The 15,626-nt window shown below is 39.3% G+C and overlaps 1 protein-coding gene across 3 annotated transcripts in view; it reads right to left on the reverse strand.

Moving 5' to 3' along the window:
- LOC117537447 (CUB and sushi domain-containing protein 3-like) overlaps positions 1-15,626 on the reverse strand; it is a 268,893-nt gene that overhangs the window by 8,560 nt on the left and 244,707 nt on the right. For all 3 annotated transcript variants that reach the window (XM_034202669.1, XM_034202670.1, XM_034202668.1), the window contains exons 61-63: positions 10,438-10,611; positions 9,073-9,146; positions 8,024-8,135 (exon numbers count right to left, since the gene is read on the reverse strand). In XM_034202669.1, coding sequence (XP_034058560.1) covers positions 8,024-8,135; positions 9,073-9,146; positions 10,438-10,611 — 360 coding nt within the window. The remainder of the gene's footprint in view (positions 1-8,023; positions 8,136-9,072; positions 9,147-10,437; positions 10,612-15,626) is intronic.

The raw sequence follows: 15,626 nt of genomic DNA on the forward strand, positions 1-15,626 counted from the left end.
TCCATTACAAGAATGTGCAAATGGGTTGCAAGGTCACAGACACTTGAGGACACTGGAAAGGAAGAAGAATGCCGACTGGAATAAGTTGCTAATAGGGGGCTTATGAGAGCCGCCTATGTCCTGGGAGTCGGACAGGTGTTACCCCGAAAAGCTAATCGGAAAACAACAAACAGCCACTTGAATATAAATATATGTTGTATTGTGTCTCAAGTTTTTTAAACTGCAAGTCCGTTTTCACATTGCTGTCGGTGCATTTGTTAGCTTGTTTAATTATCCTGTTTCACAAAGCAAGAAGCTAGTGTTGTGCTGATTCAGGAATTACTTGAAAAGCTTAGTTCACAAGCTTTCGCTGAATCAGAAGCTAGGGACAAAAGCTGTTATTGCTGTGTTGCCAAACAAACTCTTTAAAAAACAAAAACATTATCAAAATCACACTGCACCACCAAAACACTGAGGAGATGATCATTCAGGCTCAACAATAATGTGAAAATAGCTAAATAATTGTGCAGCTTGTGAGTGAAAGAACATGTTGGCAGCTGTCAAATGGGAGGCAGCTGGGAATGAGTCCCAGCACCAAATGGGCTCAAGTGGCGTCTTAATGACATTAGTTGCATTAGGATGAAGAAAGGATGAACGTTTCTGGGCTTTATGAAAGATGAGGAGACTACAGGATACTCCTCTTGATGGATATTCATTTTGTTGACGTTTGATAGGGTACTTGAAGAAATACATGATCTAGATTGTAAAACAGGTGCATCAAGGTGAAAATGTAGGCTAAATTCGATGAGGATAACGCTCCTATTCCTCATATACTGTATTCAGCTACACAGGCTAGGGTTGCTTAATTAATCGTATTTTAATCGCGATTACGATTTTGGCTTGCAACGATTATGAAAACAACATAATCTAAAAAAAATGTTTTATTATTATTATTTAAAAAAAACATTTGTATTGGTTTTTCCATTGAATTATAGTTCAGGGTAATCAACTGTTAAAAACATTCTGTTCAATTTATTTTTCAATAAATGGATGTTTTCAAAGTAAATAGATAATCGTTTTTAATAATCGTGATATCAATTATTGACCCAAATAATCAAGATTAGGATTTTTGCCATAATCGAGCAGCCCTAACACAGGCTATAACAATTAAGTTTCCTTAGAGAAAAAATGAATGAAAAAAGCATAAAAGCTGTATAAGTCTCTGTGTGACCGAGTTTATTATCTGCCTGTAGGTTATATAATGGATATCTATTTACACTGCAATAGAGGGAAAACAGCTTGATACTGTAAGTTGTAGATATAAAGTGTGGAGACTTAAATACATAAGAACATACATAATTAAATGAACTGCTTGAGCACACATCCATGTAACCCATTTAAAATGACAAACTGTCAGCAAATGTCCAGGGTGGTTGTAGACACTCTACAAGTGAATACTGAAGACACTTACAAGGCCGACGAGTTGTTTTATCACTGACGCATCTCAGTGCCATGTTTATTTACACTTCAAACAGCCCAGCAGGCTTTGCTCCTGAGATAACACGAGGCCTCACAAGACACTCCACTCGCACTGTGTATTGTTCACAGTTTGAAGTTGATATCTCTGATAGAGACTGAGTGCATTAGTTAGGGACAGAGACAGAAGGAGACAGATAGAGGCAGACACCCAGAGACAGTCCTGCTGATGGATGTATGTTCCAGTCTAGGAGGGTGGCCAGTTTTAGACAGCAACAGCAGGAGGACAAAGGACTAGCAGTTTATTCCAAGCATGTTTGTGAGCCTTGATGTAAAACGTGATGTATTCTTGAAAATTAGAAGTGGCTGATAAGACTTTGCAATAAAGGTTTCAATATAAGAATGCTGTGTAGTTTGCTAGTTTCATTAAATACACTTAAAGTCCTGAAAAGTCAGCTGAAAAAGTTGGTTGTTCAATAAAACATTTAGTCAAGGAAAATAATCAAATTCAAGCGTCCAAGTCCCAGCCTAGAAAACTGGATCGAAACAATGTATTACTGCTGTTTCATGTAAATGTGAGGAAGGTTACATCTGTATGGAGCGAGAGGAGACCGTTGACCTGACGCAATTGTGTATCTCTTCAGTGGAGCACAGACTTCAGTTGACGTTGAAGTCTCATGCTTGATGTTCCTCATCATTTATTCACTAAAATATTTTTCCATTGCACTGTATCACATCTTGTATTTATTGAAAAACTACATTTGCCACCTCAACCAAGCATAACAATGTTGTGAAGTTTCAATATATTTTCACTGTTTTTTTAATCATCAGAGTGGGTTTGGAATTATTTGGGGGGGGGGGGGATTTGCGATACAGTACAAGCAAAAATATTAATCGGATATAAAAGGTGATATGATAGGATCAAGTGATGTGACACTCTCAGTTGCAGCCATTTCATCTATTAAATCTGTTGTTGATAATCCCTCCAGGTTTCTGCTTCCATCAGCAGAACAGGATTGGTTGGCTTTACTTTTAAATCCATTTAAGTGGCTTCACAGTAACAGAAGACCATTTAATCACAGAGAAAGGCATTTTAGAGGATCAACACAGCGTGTCGGACCCATACAAAAGCACTCATTCTCAAAACATATACATAACCTCACTCTCTCACAATGTACTATCGGCCAGGCAGACCCCTGCTGTATGTGTGAAACATTTATAACAAATATTATAAATACAAATATTTATATTAAAGCAGACATTTAGAATGACCTTTGGGTTAATGTTTCTTGATCTTCAATGATTTAACTAGACTTTTTTAAATGCAAAATAATCAAATATAGTCATATAAGTATATCAATTAGAAATACAAGGTATGCTATGTAACATTGCACCTTTATTAATTATTCTGCTCAATGCCTACATTCATACTAACACAATGTCACATGATTTATTTGACGTGTTATTTTATATGAAATAATGATATATTTATACACCGGAAAATAAACTCTAACAGTCTTTTATGATAACATTGTGATCCCAGAATTTACAGTACGTTATAAATGTTGTTTCTACCATTTACCATTCAATTAAAGTCACAGGGCAAAACCTTAGCTCATAACTGGAATATTATGTTTGATGAAAAATACTTTCGCCAGTTTGCAACTTACCTGTTCTCACCGTTAGTATTTCTATTTAACTTAACTTATCTATGTGTAATTGAAGGTTAGAGCTTCCTCAGAAAGAAAACATAGTACATTTGAGATTTTTTACAGCAAAGTATGGACTGATAGAATCTGGAGAGATACAAGGTCAGGGGAAAATCGATACATGTTTCAATCCATCACAAGCAATGTACCAGAGCCGGAGTACAGCACCAGAAACTATGCAGCCTCAGCACAGACACGCAGAGCAACAGAAGAAACTGCACCTGCTGAACTGAGTGAGTGAGTTAAAAGCCTCAAAACATGGAGCTTCTGAATGAAATGTGAACAACTTGTCAGACTGCCATTTCAGTGGGTGGCTTTACAACATCAGTTACACAAAAAGGCTAAACAAATTGTTATTTTGTATTTTTTTCAATGTGAAAGTGGCTCGTGGGATGTTTTGTATACAAATCCAAAAAGGTTGTAGACAGGAGCTATCCAGAGGCCATTCACTGGGATGCAATGTATCACTTAGAGGTGAATAAATATATTTCCAGCCACCATGAAATACAATGAAATTATGCACTGGCATTTCAAAGTTTTAGCTACAGTCTAAAATGTTTCATTAGTCATACATGTAAAAGTTGGTTGACAAAGTTACAAACAACACTCGAGGTCTACAAACTAATCAAGTAGCTTAATGTAATGTTCATCATTCTTCATTCCTTTGTTATCAGTCTATGTACAATGTGGAATCCATTAACCCTAACACTACAATTCTAATTATCATATTTAAGCATGTGGCTAGTTGAATATCAACCATTGTCAATCAGGGCTACATAATCAAGCAATTGACTCCTGACCTCAGCTTGAGTCTGTGTAATGTCGATGGTAAAATGCTAAGATGCTTCTGACAAAGTGACTAATAACACCTTTCCATCAGGATCGGTAGAATCATGTATTTACATATTAATGACATTATTATTATGCATTAGGTTTCCTCTGAGGATAATCACGCAAACTGGTTGTTGACAAAAAAAGTGAATAAGAAAATGTAATTATTATGATATTATCCTTACATATCAGGTTCACAAGTGTTACATAGTGATGTCATTGAGTTACAGAAGTAAATAAAGGAGTCATGCAGTGAGTGTGATGAACTCCCTCTGGTGTTCATTTGGGATTCAAGCCTTTGGAGAGAATGTTGCACAAAAACCTATAGAACACACTTAAAGAGCAACTTGCAGGTTTTCTTTTTTACTAGATTTATGCTTAACCTTGCCTGAAAATTACAATTAAAAAAGTTAATGCAGGATTTGATATGTTTTACGAGACATAAGGGCAGGAAATCAGAGGGGAAAGGAGCTGTTTTGAGCTCTGCTACTAAAAACAGTTTTTTTTTTACGTCAAACGCGTCATATTACGTCACATGGGGGAGCAACATTCTCGGACTCCTTGGGTGTTTCTCAATGTCGAGGACGCTTGCTTGGTAGCACATTCAATAGTCTTCCGAGTCACTTGCTTCAGAAGCGAGGCAAGAATCCTTCCTAGCCTCGGAAAACGAAGAATTGTGGAACAGGCTAACAGGTGTGCAGGTGTGCGTCATATGCGAGGCCCCACCTTAAATGGAGCACGATTTCCGCCAAAGATTTGGAAATTGGTTCGTGCGCAAAGCATTGTGGGGATTTTAAGACCGCGGAGTCTACATATGTGCAGCCTCAACATTTCTCGCTAAGTAGCCTACGCTGGTCTCGGTAGCAGAGTTCCCGTTAGAATATTTTTCCGCCGGTCAACATGTCCGTTAAAGTTTAAATCTTCCGGACAAAATGAGAAAAGTGCCAGTCAAAGGTCTTTGTTATTTATTGTGCTTTAAAACAAATTGATATGATTCAATATTAAACAAACTAATTATAGTAGATTAACTACATTATTCAAAAGTGAACAGTAATTTACAATAACACGGGAATAATAAACGGAGTGCTCTCCCTCTCCTGACAGCCCGTCAGTATCATGCAGCTCGCGGATCAGTAATGAGTGACCCGACAGTAAAACTAAACATATCTATAGTTTAGGTAGTTTGAGAGGTCATTAAAATAGCTACGTGTGATATTCTAACCTGAAGTGTGTGTTTTGTCCGCTCACTGCTGCAGGTGATCATGCAGAGCTGCGTGTCGACTCGTCAGCAGCAGCTGATCTCTCTCTCCCGTCAGATTAGACTTCACTCCGTTTATGTCCATATCGATCAGATCCAGCTAGTTCTAGCTAATGATAGGACTACCTGCTTATTAAAAGACACCTAAACAATAAGTGTCGCTATGCAACCTGGTGAGGCCACAAAGTATAGCGCAGCATTATGCATTTGTTTACATGCCCACCGGAACCCCGAGGCATTACCAACAGATCAACGCACAATCAACCCACACAGGACATCTCTTTCTCCACATAAGTGTTAGACATTATAATTGACTATTCTTGTCTGTCACATAAATGGCGCAAGTTGCGCAACTGATGTGGTATTGCGCTAAACGGAAATTATTTTGAACGGACACTTTGACCGGAGAGATTTAGATTTGCCGGTCTTCAGCATATTTTACCGGTCGTAGTCCGGTAATTACCGGCTAACGGGAACTCTGCTCGGTAGAATTCCAAGTTCTAATTTTACATTGCATTTCACCATTTTTAATCATGGTGAGCTTGTGTTTGTGCAGGTTGCACAAACTCCAGCCTGTCAGGACATCGAGTCCACAGTTTCCCTAACAGGAAAAGTACCGGAGATAGCGTTCGTTCCTGGGTGCGTTGTGCGAGGTGCATCCACCTCCCTGCAGCACATACTCTCAGCTGAGGCCTATCAAACATTACATCTCTCTCCCCCCCTTCGTTCCTCTCTCTCTCCTACCCTTCGCTCCTCTCTCTCTCCCCTCCGGTACACAGCACCGTAAGACGTAGTGTGGAGTTGCATTAGGTAACGCGAGATGCGGCTGATACTTGCACATTCGTTTCTGTTATGGATCAGTATCAACAGTCCTGCCAGTAACGTTACTATATTATCAATACTACTTTAGTTATAGCCTGATATATGATAGCTAACTTCACAATGTTGTGATGTGACTGACGTTAGCTAACATTAACTGTAGCTAACGCCGGCGGTCACTCACAAGACAGCTGTGGTGTGAGGAGAACTCCACTGATTCTCCTCACACCACAGCTCAATTTCTCTCCGATGGCCGTTATTTCTTCTAATCCTTGGCTGCTGCTGGTTTCTTAGACGCCTAGCAGGCTCATAATTATAAGGTTGTGGTCTGTCATATGCATACGAATATACATTTTCAACCTCTTCTGTGTCAAAACTAGCATTGTGAACCATGTTTATTAATACGTTAGACCGGCCGCTCTCCCTCATGTGACGTCTTTTTTTATGCGGAAGTAAAAATGTCTTACAAAAACGACGCCAGATGTCACTGTAGTGTATATTTATGTATATTTTTGGGAAAATCTAGTGTATACATCATTTTCCTACACATGTATTCACTGGGGGTTCTAACCTGCAAGTTGCTCTTTAAGGAAAGAGAAAACCCCCCCAAAGCACACAAGGGCCCCCTAATTTCAATGCTCAGAAGTTTATCTTATGGTTTTGAGGTATACATTCCATTTTGTTAATCATTTTCCTTTTTACCTAAAAGTTCCAATAAAAAGTGTGTTAATCATAATAACATGCTGTCTACACCTTCCAAAGCATGAAGATATCCCTGACAGTCAAAACCTTTCCAGAGAGAAATGTTCTGGTTAAAACTAAATGTGTGAGTGCCAGTTTGGGGAGTTGCTGGGGCATTAACCTGTAGTTATGTTGAAATCACATTGACGGCTCTTTTATTTTAATGGACATGTCATAGTGCAGGCAATAAATGCCATTAAGGAGCAAGGGGATGCACAACCTCCTTAGTGAGTGACGGGGTCAGCAGCTTAAAGATACAGTTGGAGCGGAGGAGCTGTCGGTGACACGTCTTGTGTGGAGTGCTTTATGGATTCTTTGTTTTTGCTGTCAGCTTTTGGAAAGGAACCAATTAGAACATATAAATTATAAAATATGCTCCTTCAATGATAATAACACCAGTTTTTACTTGTAATATTTGTTATGCTGTGGTTTACTGTAAAATGGATTGTAAAACTCTAAAATATTTTTTGACAAAGATTATTGAGAAAATTATTTCAGTTTTTAGATTTGGTACACCTCCTGTATTAAAGCTCATACAATAAACATTACATACATATGTATTGCATTTACGGCCTGTTCCTGCACATGCATTCTTCCTATTTGTTCAAATTGTGGCAAACTGGAGATGGTAGAAACACTTGAATAATACAATGAAATTCAAAAAGCACCACAATCTAGAATCTCCAAAATGGCCATAAATATAAATCACAACTTTGAATAGCACTTGGCTTGGCAAAGCGACTGGGCTAAACTGCAGCGCACTGGTTGGTGTTGTTCGACAGTTCAGGTAGCTGGAACACAATGACAGTAATCACGGTCAACACCTCACTCTCAGAATGACTGGGATGGCAGCTTGATTGAAGCTGGAGCTGCAATCTCCCGGGAGGTCAAAGGTTATGACTGGATAAAGCGAATCGACCACGGGAGAGGGGGGATGTTGAAGAAAATAAAAGCTATTGTCTAAGTTTCCAGCAATGCAGATAAACACCGACAATATTCCAGGAGGGGAGGTGAAAAAAACAAAGACAGGGAGAGTGATATCAAGACACTGAGAGAGAGAGAGAGAGAGAGAGAGAGAGAGAGAGAGAGAGAGCGAGAGAGTGAGAGAGCGAGAGAGCGAGAGAGCGAGAGAGCGAGAGAGAGAGAGAGAGAGAGAGAGAGAGAGAGAGAGAGAGAGAGAGAGAGAGAGAGAGAGAGAACAGGCACTCACGGATGCAGCTAGGCTGGACGCCGGTCCAGGTGAGATCTGGCAGACAGAGGCGGGTGGTGGAGCCCTGCAGTAGGTGACCCTGTTGGCACTGGAAGTCTATTCTGCTGCCCACCTGGCCAAAAACAGACAGCACACAAAGTGGAGAGAGTCAATACCCTGATGCATATGCCAATAGGCTCCCAGCATCAAATATAAAGAGCTTGGGAAAAATACTGCGCACTAACGTTTCTTTCCCTTTTTAATGATTATCTGGAGTGTGGAGGCAGATGGAGACTATTCCTAGAGGCGATGGCCCATGTTTGTGTTTTCAACTGATGCACAGACATTAGTAGCGAAGGAGCTGACGTTCAGCTTTATAATAGAGATAAGCAGAATTTTGGCCATCTTAATAAATGACTTATATTTTCAGCCACCTTCCCTGTCGGCAGCATCGACGCAGCACTTTCTCATTCGTGTTGAGATATTGGTAAAGTCGTTCAGTAATGGAGAAAAAATGCAAGTGCACAGCCATTACCAGCAGTGATCTAAATAATAAGCTTCTTCTGCTTTCATTCGGGACAAATTTAATTTCAGATATTCTTCTGAAGGTAGTATAGAAATAGTTTGCACTTGGAAGTGACACTCTAAGAGCCACAGAGAGGGGATCAAATGAAAAACATTGGCAGAAAGCATCTCAAGGGAGCTACTGGGCACACATCAATGGTCACGTTATAGGCTTTTTACTATGATGCATTTTAGCATTGCATGTTTTACACACACAAACAAACTGCCTGACATGCACATTACTATAAATATGCACTTGTGTCTTCACATATTCACAGTGGTAGAACCATTTTTTGTTGTATACACTGCAACCGCCTTGGAGCGATACAGACACAACATTTTTCCTCCTTGCACTGTGCCAATATCATAACAAAGAATAAATAATGATTCAACATGGAACATCTATTAAAAAATACCCAATTGATAATAATACATTTTCTAGTATACCATGTTCAGAGTTAAATGATATAACGGCATATATCCATTTCAGGTTTAGCCCACATTACCTTAAAGCCTGTTGTGTAATTCATGAAGCCATGCTCAGGTGTGCCTGGATTTTCACATGTGGATCTCGTGGGCTCTGAAACAAGAAACAAATTGTTATAATGAGTCGGGGAATTGCAGGGGGAGAAAAAGGAGAATATGACAGAGCGGCAATCATTGATAATGGCAATTTCTCTCTGGTGTGCCATGTACCAGAGGACAGTTACTGAAGTGACGTGGTAACATGAACAGAATTACCCTGCCATCTTTAGTTTACTTGACTATGAAATTCCTGGGATTTTACAAGTTTTAGGAACATGGATTTATGAGACTTTTGATCATTAGTGAGACAAAATTAAAATCAAAACCCATTTAGTAAACATTTTCTTCAGCAACACAGGGCTGCGAATATAAAGCATCGCCTCTGAGGTAACATTATACATAATGCAATCCATTCTCGTGATTTAGTTTTTACATCAGTGCCAGATGGCAGCCCAGTGATTCTAGTTCACCTTCAAATGTGTTTTGATATTAATGCTAGTCGCTTTAAGAGAATCAACAGAGCATGATTTTGAATAGTGGGATAGTACTTGGCAGACATCTTGTATATTTAATGTAACTACCGTTGTTATTTAAGGATACAAATGAATATGCTCATCTATTGCATGTAGAAAACTCATATCCAGGGAGAAATGATTCAGTGATCATTCATCAGCCGTGGAAACAAGTATTCAGATTCTTAACTTGAGAAATAAAAATGTAAAAGAATATTCAATTTCAAGTTAAAGTACTGCAACAAGAATGGCACTTAAGTAAAAGGATTTAAGTAGAATTAGGGAAATGTACTCAACATTTTAGGAGTAAAAGTACTCATTGCAGAAAAAACTATTACCATATTGAAATATGTTTTAAATATTTTAAAGCAGAAGCAGCTTCACATTTAAGAAGCTGGAACTGTGAAATATGTTGCATAATTGCTGGCAATTTATGTAATGGTTCCCAGTCATGGTTTAAGTTACTTAAATATAATGTTGGATGGTTTAATCTATACCAAATAATAATAAATTAAACGTTTTTCCAATGGATTGTGTTTGGAAATCTGAATTTATATAGAGTAGCTAGTAAATACATCTGTAAAATAAATGTAGTGGGATAAAAAGTACAACATTGGCCCCCCAATTGAGTACAAGTATAAACTAGTATACAATACACAAGTACATCAAATGTGTACTTAAGTACAGTACTTCAGTACATCTTAGTACTTAGTAACTTTCCACCACTGTCAATCATATAATTGTATGGCAAACAAATAAATAAACCAAATAATTACACTCCAGTCTGAAACCTGAATATTCTATGAATTGAGAGAAATAAACATATTTCCTTACCAATACATCGAGGCTGCGATCCGCTCCAGGCGCCCTCCTCCTGGCACATGCGTGCTGTTGATCCCACCAGCACATAGGGGGAGCTGCAGCTGAACGCCACCTCAGACTTGAAGATGAAACTGCGCCCTTCTCTCCGTCCTTTGGCAGGCAGACCAGGGTCTCCGCAGAACTTGGCTACAGAGGCAGACATTTGGAATATTGCTGATGTGATAAGCTCAGGTCCAACAATTCCAACACACATCATTCACATTTTCTGCAAATATTCATCCAGCAGTGTTCTTCACTGTAGCACCTTCCCATGCCAATGTTGATCCCCTATTCCTCTGCACCATCTTTTACGGTTCAAACATTCATCTATTTTCTTCTTCATTAACCATTAGGAATACTGCAGCAAGCTACTCAACTGAATGCAGCACTGCTTTGACTATAAAGCATTTCATTCAGATATAATACGCTGTGTGGGCTGCTGCACTCATACAAGATGAGATCACAATGAGGAGAGCCTATAGAGGTTTGCACTGCTGCTGTGAGCTTTGCTGTTTTCAAGGGTCTTTTCATTATATTCGATTTATTTGAGTACCTGACTGTACACTCGATTGTCTTTATACATTATTCGGAAAGTGTTCATGGACTGAATTATTCAAATTGCACTGAAATTATGCCTGTCGCAAATGGTCCTTTGGCCATTTTTTCATTGCACGTGGGCAGATGCATTGAAGTCTTTGTTTCAGGATGGATTTCTCTGTCTGTACTTATTTTTATTTCGAACATCCAACCTTTCTTTTAAAGTCTTTCAGTAGAAATGTGAATATCAATCTTGGCAGCTAAACAGGAATGAGGAAGGTCATGGTACTCAATTTAAGATCAAAATAATTAGCAAGTGAAATATTAATTCTCTGACAGGGCCTTGAGGTTAACACAACGAGAGCCATCTGCTGCCGCCGTTGCTCCCGAGCCTCTGGTATGATATAGCCTTTTTAATGGGACTCTCGCCACGGCCTCAGCAGATGAAGCCTGTTTGATTATCGCTGCTGCTCCTTCAATTTATTGCTTATAGACATCTAATAAAATTGACTGGAATAATTTAGACTGAGTGGGTTTGATGCGAGAGAAGCCTGCCATATTGCTTCTTGCCAAAGTATCTTTCTATCAATTTCTTTTGACTGTTTTTACATCAATCCTCTGTAACCACACAGCTCTGTAAAAGTCACTCGTTAGCTGTGCGAGGTTCAGAAATGCTCAGTGTGTGAGAGAGCAGAGGCAAGGACGAGAGTCACAGCATTCAGTCACGCAGCCAGAGCAATGTGGGATCAAGCCAATAACAAGGCAGGCTACTTCTCCAGACCTGACATGCTGCTGCTGCTGCGTGGAGGTCTGGAGACAGAGATAAGTTCTCTCCTGCTCTCTTCTGTCAATGCAGGATCCAACAGGGGCTTCCCACAGCCAATTCCTGACATAATGGATACCTGGTCAAAAAGCGAGATTCAAATCCAGCCCATGCAGGAATGGCTGAATAGGCCATTACTGCGAATACAGTTATCAACAAATCCCTGAATTAAGAGAAATATCTTCTCCTAGAAAACATGTTTCAATACCCAGCTCCCAATAGTTTGGCAATTGAACAAAATAATGATGGAAATGTCTTACTGTACCTGAAAACAATTCTTGTCACTTTTTAAACAACATGACAAGATTGTGTATTCAGTTGGATTTCTTTTTGGAGGGGTGACAATACAGACCAAACATGCACATCAGTCATGAGCGTCAAGCTGCAGGGAAATAATGTACTGTTTTATGGATATATAAGAGAAATGGCCGCCGGCCAAACCAAGCTGAGCATATTTAATGTGCCTGTCTGTGTGTGTGTGTGTGTGTGTGTGTGTGTGTGTGTGTGTGTGTGTGTGTGTGTGTGTGTGTGTGTGTGTGTGTGTGCGTGCGTGCGTGCGTGTGTGTGTTGGTGGAAGAGTGAGAGAGGGAGTATGAGAGTGAGTCTAGTTACACTTTTTTCCCTCTCTCTCCTCACAGCTCTCTCCTTCCTTGATGAATTATCAATGCTTTGAAGTAATCAGTATGCAGAGGCCAGATTCAAAGTTGGGATCACAGTCTCATCCCTGCAGACACATGAACCAGCATTCTCAGACTCTGAATCTTGCTGTTTGCTATCCAGCCTCCCATGTGTTGTCAAAGGGAACATGAATATGCATCTTAATCCTGTTTGGCTGCAAGTTCTTACAGAACAACATATTGTAATAGCTTGCTGCAGTATTGCTCTATTTTGAATAAAAGTGCCGAGTATTATTTGCAGTCATATTTCTAAAGTCTACAGCAGTGCAAGACCTATGTTTCGAATACAATTATTATGCACTGAACTAGCTATGTATGTTATAAATGTTTTCCTTATACACAGCTCATGCTTGTGTAGGTCAATGGGTCTAATGCTTGTGGTTATGTCTTTATAGTTGCATAAATGCATTGGTACAAAAACAATTACTGGCCTATGTGCATTTACAGACATATGTGTATATAAGGTAATGCAGATTATTAATAGTAATGGTCCTTAGAAACCAGCATTGACACCAATTTAGGATTGACCTATTAAGAGTGACTGCACAAGTTATTTGGAATAGCATCTGAGATTGCTGGAGATAGTGCTGTGCTGACATTTTAATGCATAGATAATAGCCTTTTCTACACCAAAATATGATCAGCACTTTTTTCCCTGTTGCCCCCATTTTCCACTCATTTATTTGCCTCAGTAAACCTCAGTGATTTATCACAGATTCGCTCCCACTTCCAGTACTGTGGGCGGGACGCTAGCTATTACAACACTTTTAGGAGAGCCAGCTTATTGAGCAAAGAAGGTTAATAATCACACTAAATTATATTTATCTATAGTGCATGGCTTTCATATTGGGTACATTTTGCACTAACAAGAAGATGCATTTTTAAATAATATTGCTTAGTCAAGTTAATCTTTTACATTTTGTGTATTGTGGGCTTTAACATCTTTTTTTGAGTGTCTTTTTTTAAATGAATGTCACTCATTTGTTTCTTGGCTATGGAAGGAGGTTGGAGGAAAAAAAGCAAAAGAGATATTGAAGAGTCCTTGCAAAGGGATAACACAATATTTTCATGTGTGTATTATTAGCATCATATCACATTTCCACAGATAAATATATCAGTTGTGTTCAATTCTGGTCTGTCGTGACTCCCCTAAGTGGAAACACTCTTATGGGTCAGCATAGCATAGCAAATACAGTTGCAAGAAAAAGTATGTGAACCCTTTGGATTCTCCACACATAGCGTTGTGTGTTCCTTCCAAACAACTCAACTTTGGTTTCATCTGTCCACAGAATATGTTGCCAGTAGTGCTGTGGAACATCCAGGTGCTCTTTTGCAAACTTCAAACATGCAGCAATGTTTTTTCTGGACAGCAGTGGCTTCCTCCGTGGTGTCCTCCCATGAACTCCATTCTTGTTCAGTGTTTTACGTATCGTAGATTCGTCAACAGAGATGTTAGCATGTGCCAGAGATTTCTTTAAGTCTCTAGCTGACACTAGGATTCTTCTTCACCTCATTGAGCATTCTGCGCTGTGCTCTTGCAGTCATCTTTACAGGACGGCCACTCCTAGGGAGAGTAGCAACAGTGCTGAACTTTCTCCATTTATAGACAATTTGTCTTACCGTGGACTGATGAACATCAAGGCTTTCAGAGATACTTTTGTAACCCTTTCCAGCTTTATGCAAGTCAACAATTCTTAATCGTAGGTCTTCTGAGAGATCTTTTGTGCGAGGCATGGTTCACATCTGGCAATGCTTCTTAAGAATAGCAAATTCAAAACTGGTGTGTATTTGTTATAGGGCAGCTTTAACCAACACCTCCAATCTCGTCTCATTGATTGGACTCCAGGTTGGCTGACTCCTGACTCCAATTAGCTCTTGAAGAAGTCTTTAGCCTAGGGGTTCACATACTTTTTCCACCCTGCACTGTGAATGTTTACATGGTGTGTTCAATAAAAACATGAAAACATAATTGTTTGTGTGGTATTAGTTTAAGCAGACTGTGTTTGTCTATTGTTGTGACTTAGATGACGATCAGAACACATTTTATGACCAACTTATGCAGAAATCCAGGTCATTCCAAAGGGTTCACATACTTTTTCTTGCAACTGTACATGTAATTATTATCTCAAAAACAATCCTGTGCTAAGAGACAGTGAACACTTACAGTACATCATGGAACATAAAGGTTACTCGCTCACAGAGCTGCAAGAGGTTGATTTGGAAGTGCTGATGTGGAAAAATGGTTGTAATGTGTTGAGGGGTGACATCATTGCAGTAGACAGCAAGAAGACATGGACAATTAACCACGTGGAACCTTATCCATTGTATGTCCACATGACATTCTTTACCCATCGTAACATCTCAGGACAAGATCCAGCACACCTCAATCAAACAGGCAGTTGGTTACTTGTCTGGCCATAACAGACAAATACCATCATTTACTGTTAAGCAGGAAATATATCAGACAGCAGGGTGCACATTGACTTACAAGTAATACAATAAAGTGCAATGTGGCCATTTGAAAGAGCGAATGGCTGCACAAAGTACTGTGCTTCTAGTTGCATGGTCACACACACTAGCAGTCTGTCAGCTGGATCTCAGATGCTAAATACCCAAATGGGGCTGGGTCCGCCTGATAAAATACAGCCACTAGCACCAAACGTTGTCTGTTGAATTTATTACAAAAACAGAGACCTTAATGCAGTTCTGTTTAAATAGTCAAAGGGGATCCCAGACTTTATTTTTATCATGATCTTAATTCATAAACTCTTACTTACAGTCAGCAATTAACAGTTACTGTCAGCATAAATAAATGCATGCAGCTATCTGATGGCAGAGATTCCCTGCAAAAGGCTGTTATAATCAATTAATATAATGCTTAAAGTGGACCTATCATGCTATTTTTAGGCAATAGCATAGTTCTCAGATATATAGAAAAACGTAAAAAAGTGTTTTGCTCAAAATACCAAACAGATCACCCATTCTATCCATGCCTCATATCCCTCTATTTCACTTCCTGTTTCAAAAGTGCTGATTTGGGGTTTAAAGCTTTAAAAAAAAAATATTGATAAAAAAAAGGAGGCGGCTGAGCTCATGCGGGAGATTCTACCGGCAGATACTGCGGT

This window comes from Gymnodraco acuticeps, unplaced genomic scaffold (genome assembly GCF_902827175.1).
Source record: "Gymnodraco acuticeps unplaced genomic scaffold, fGymAcu1.1, whole genome shotgun sequence".
NCBI classification, from domain to species: Eukaryota; Metazoa; Chordata; class Actinopteri; order Perciformes; family Bathydraconidae; genus Gymnodraco; species Gymnodraco acuticeps.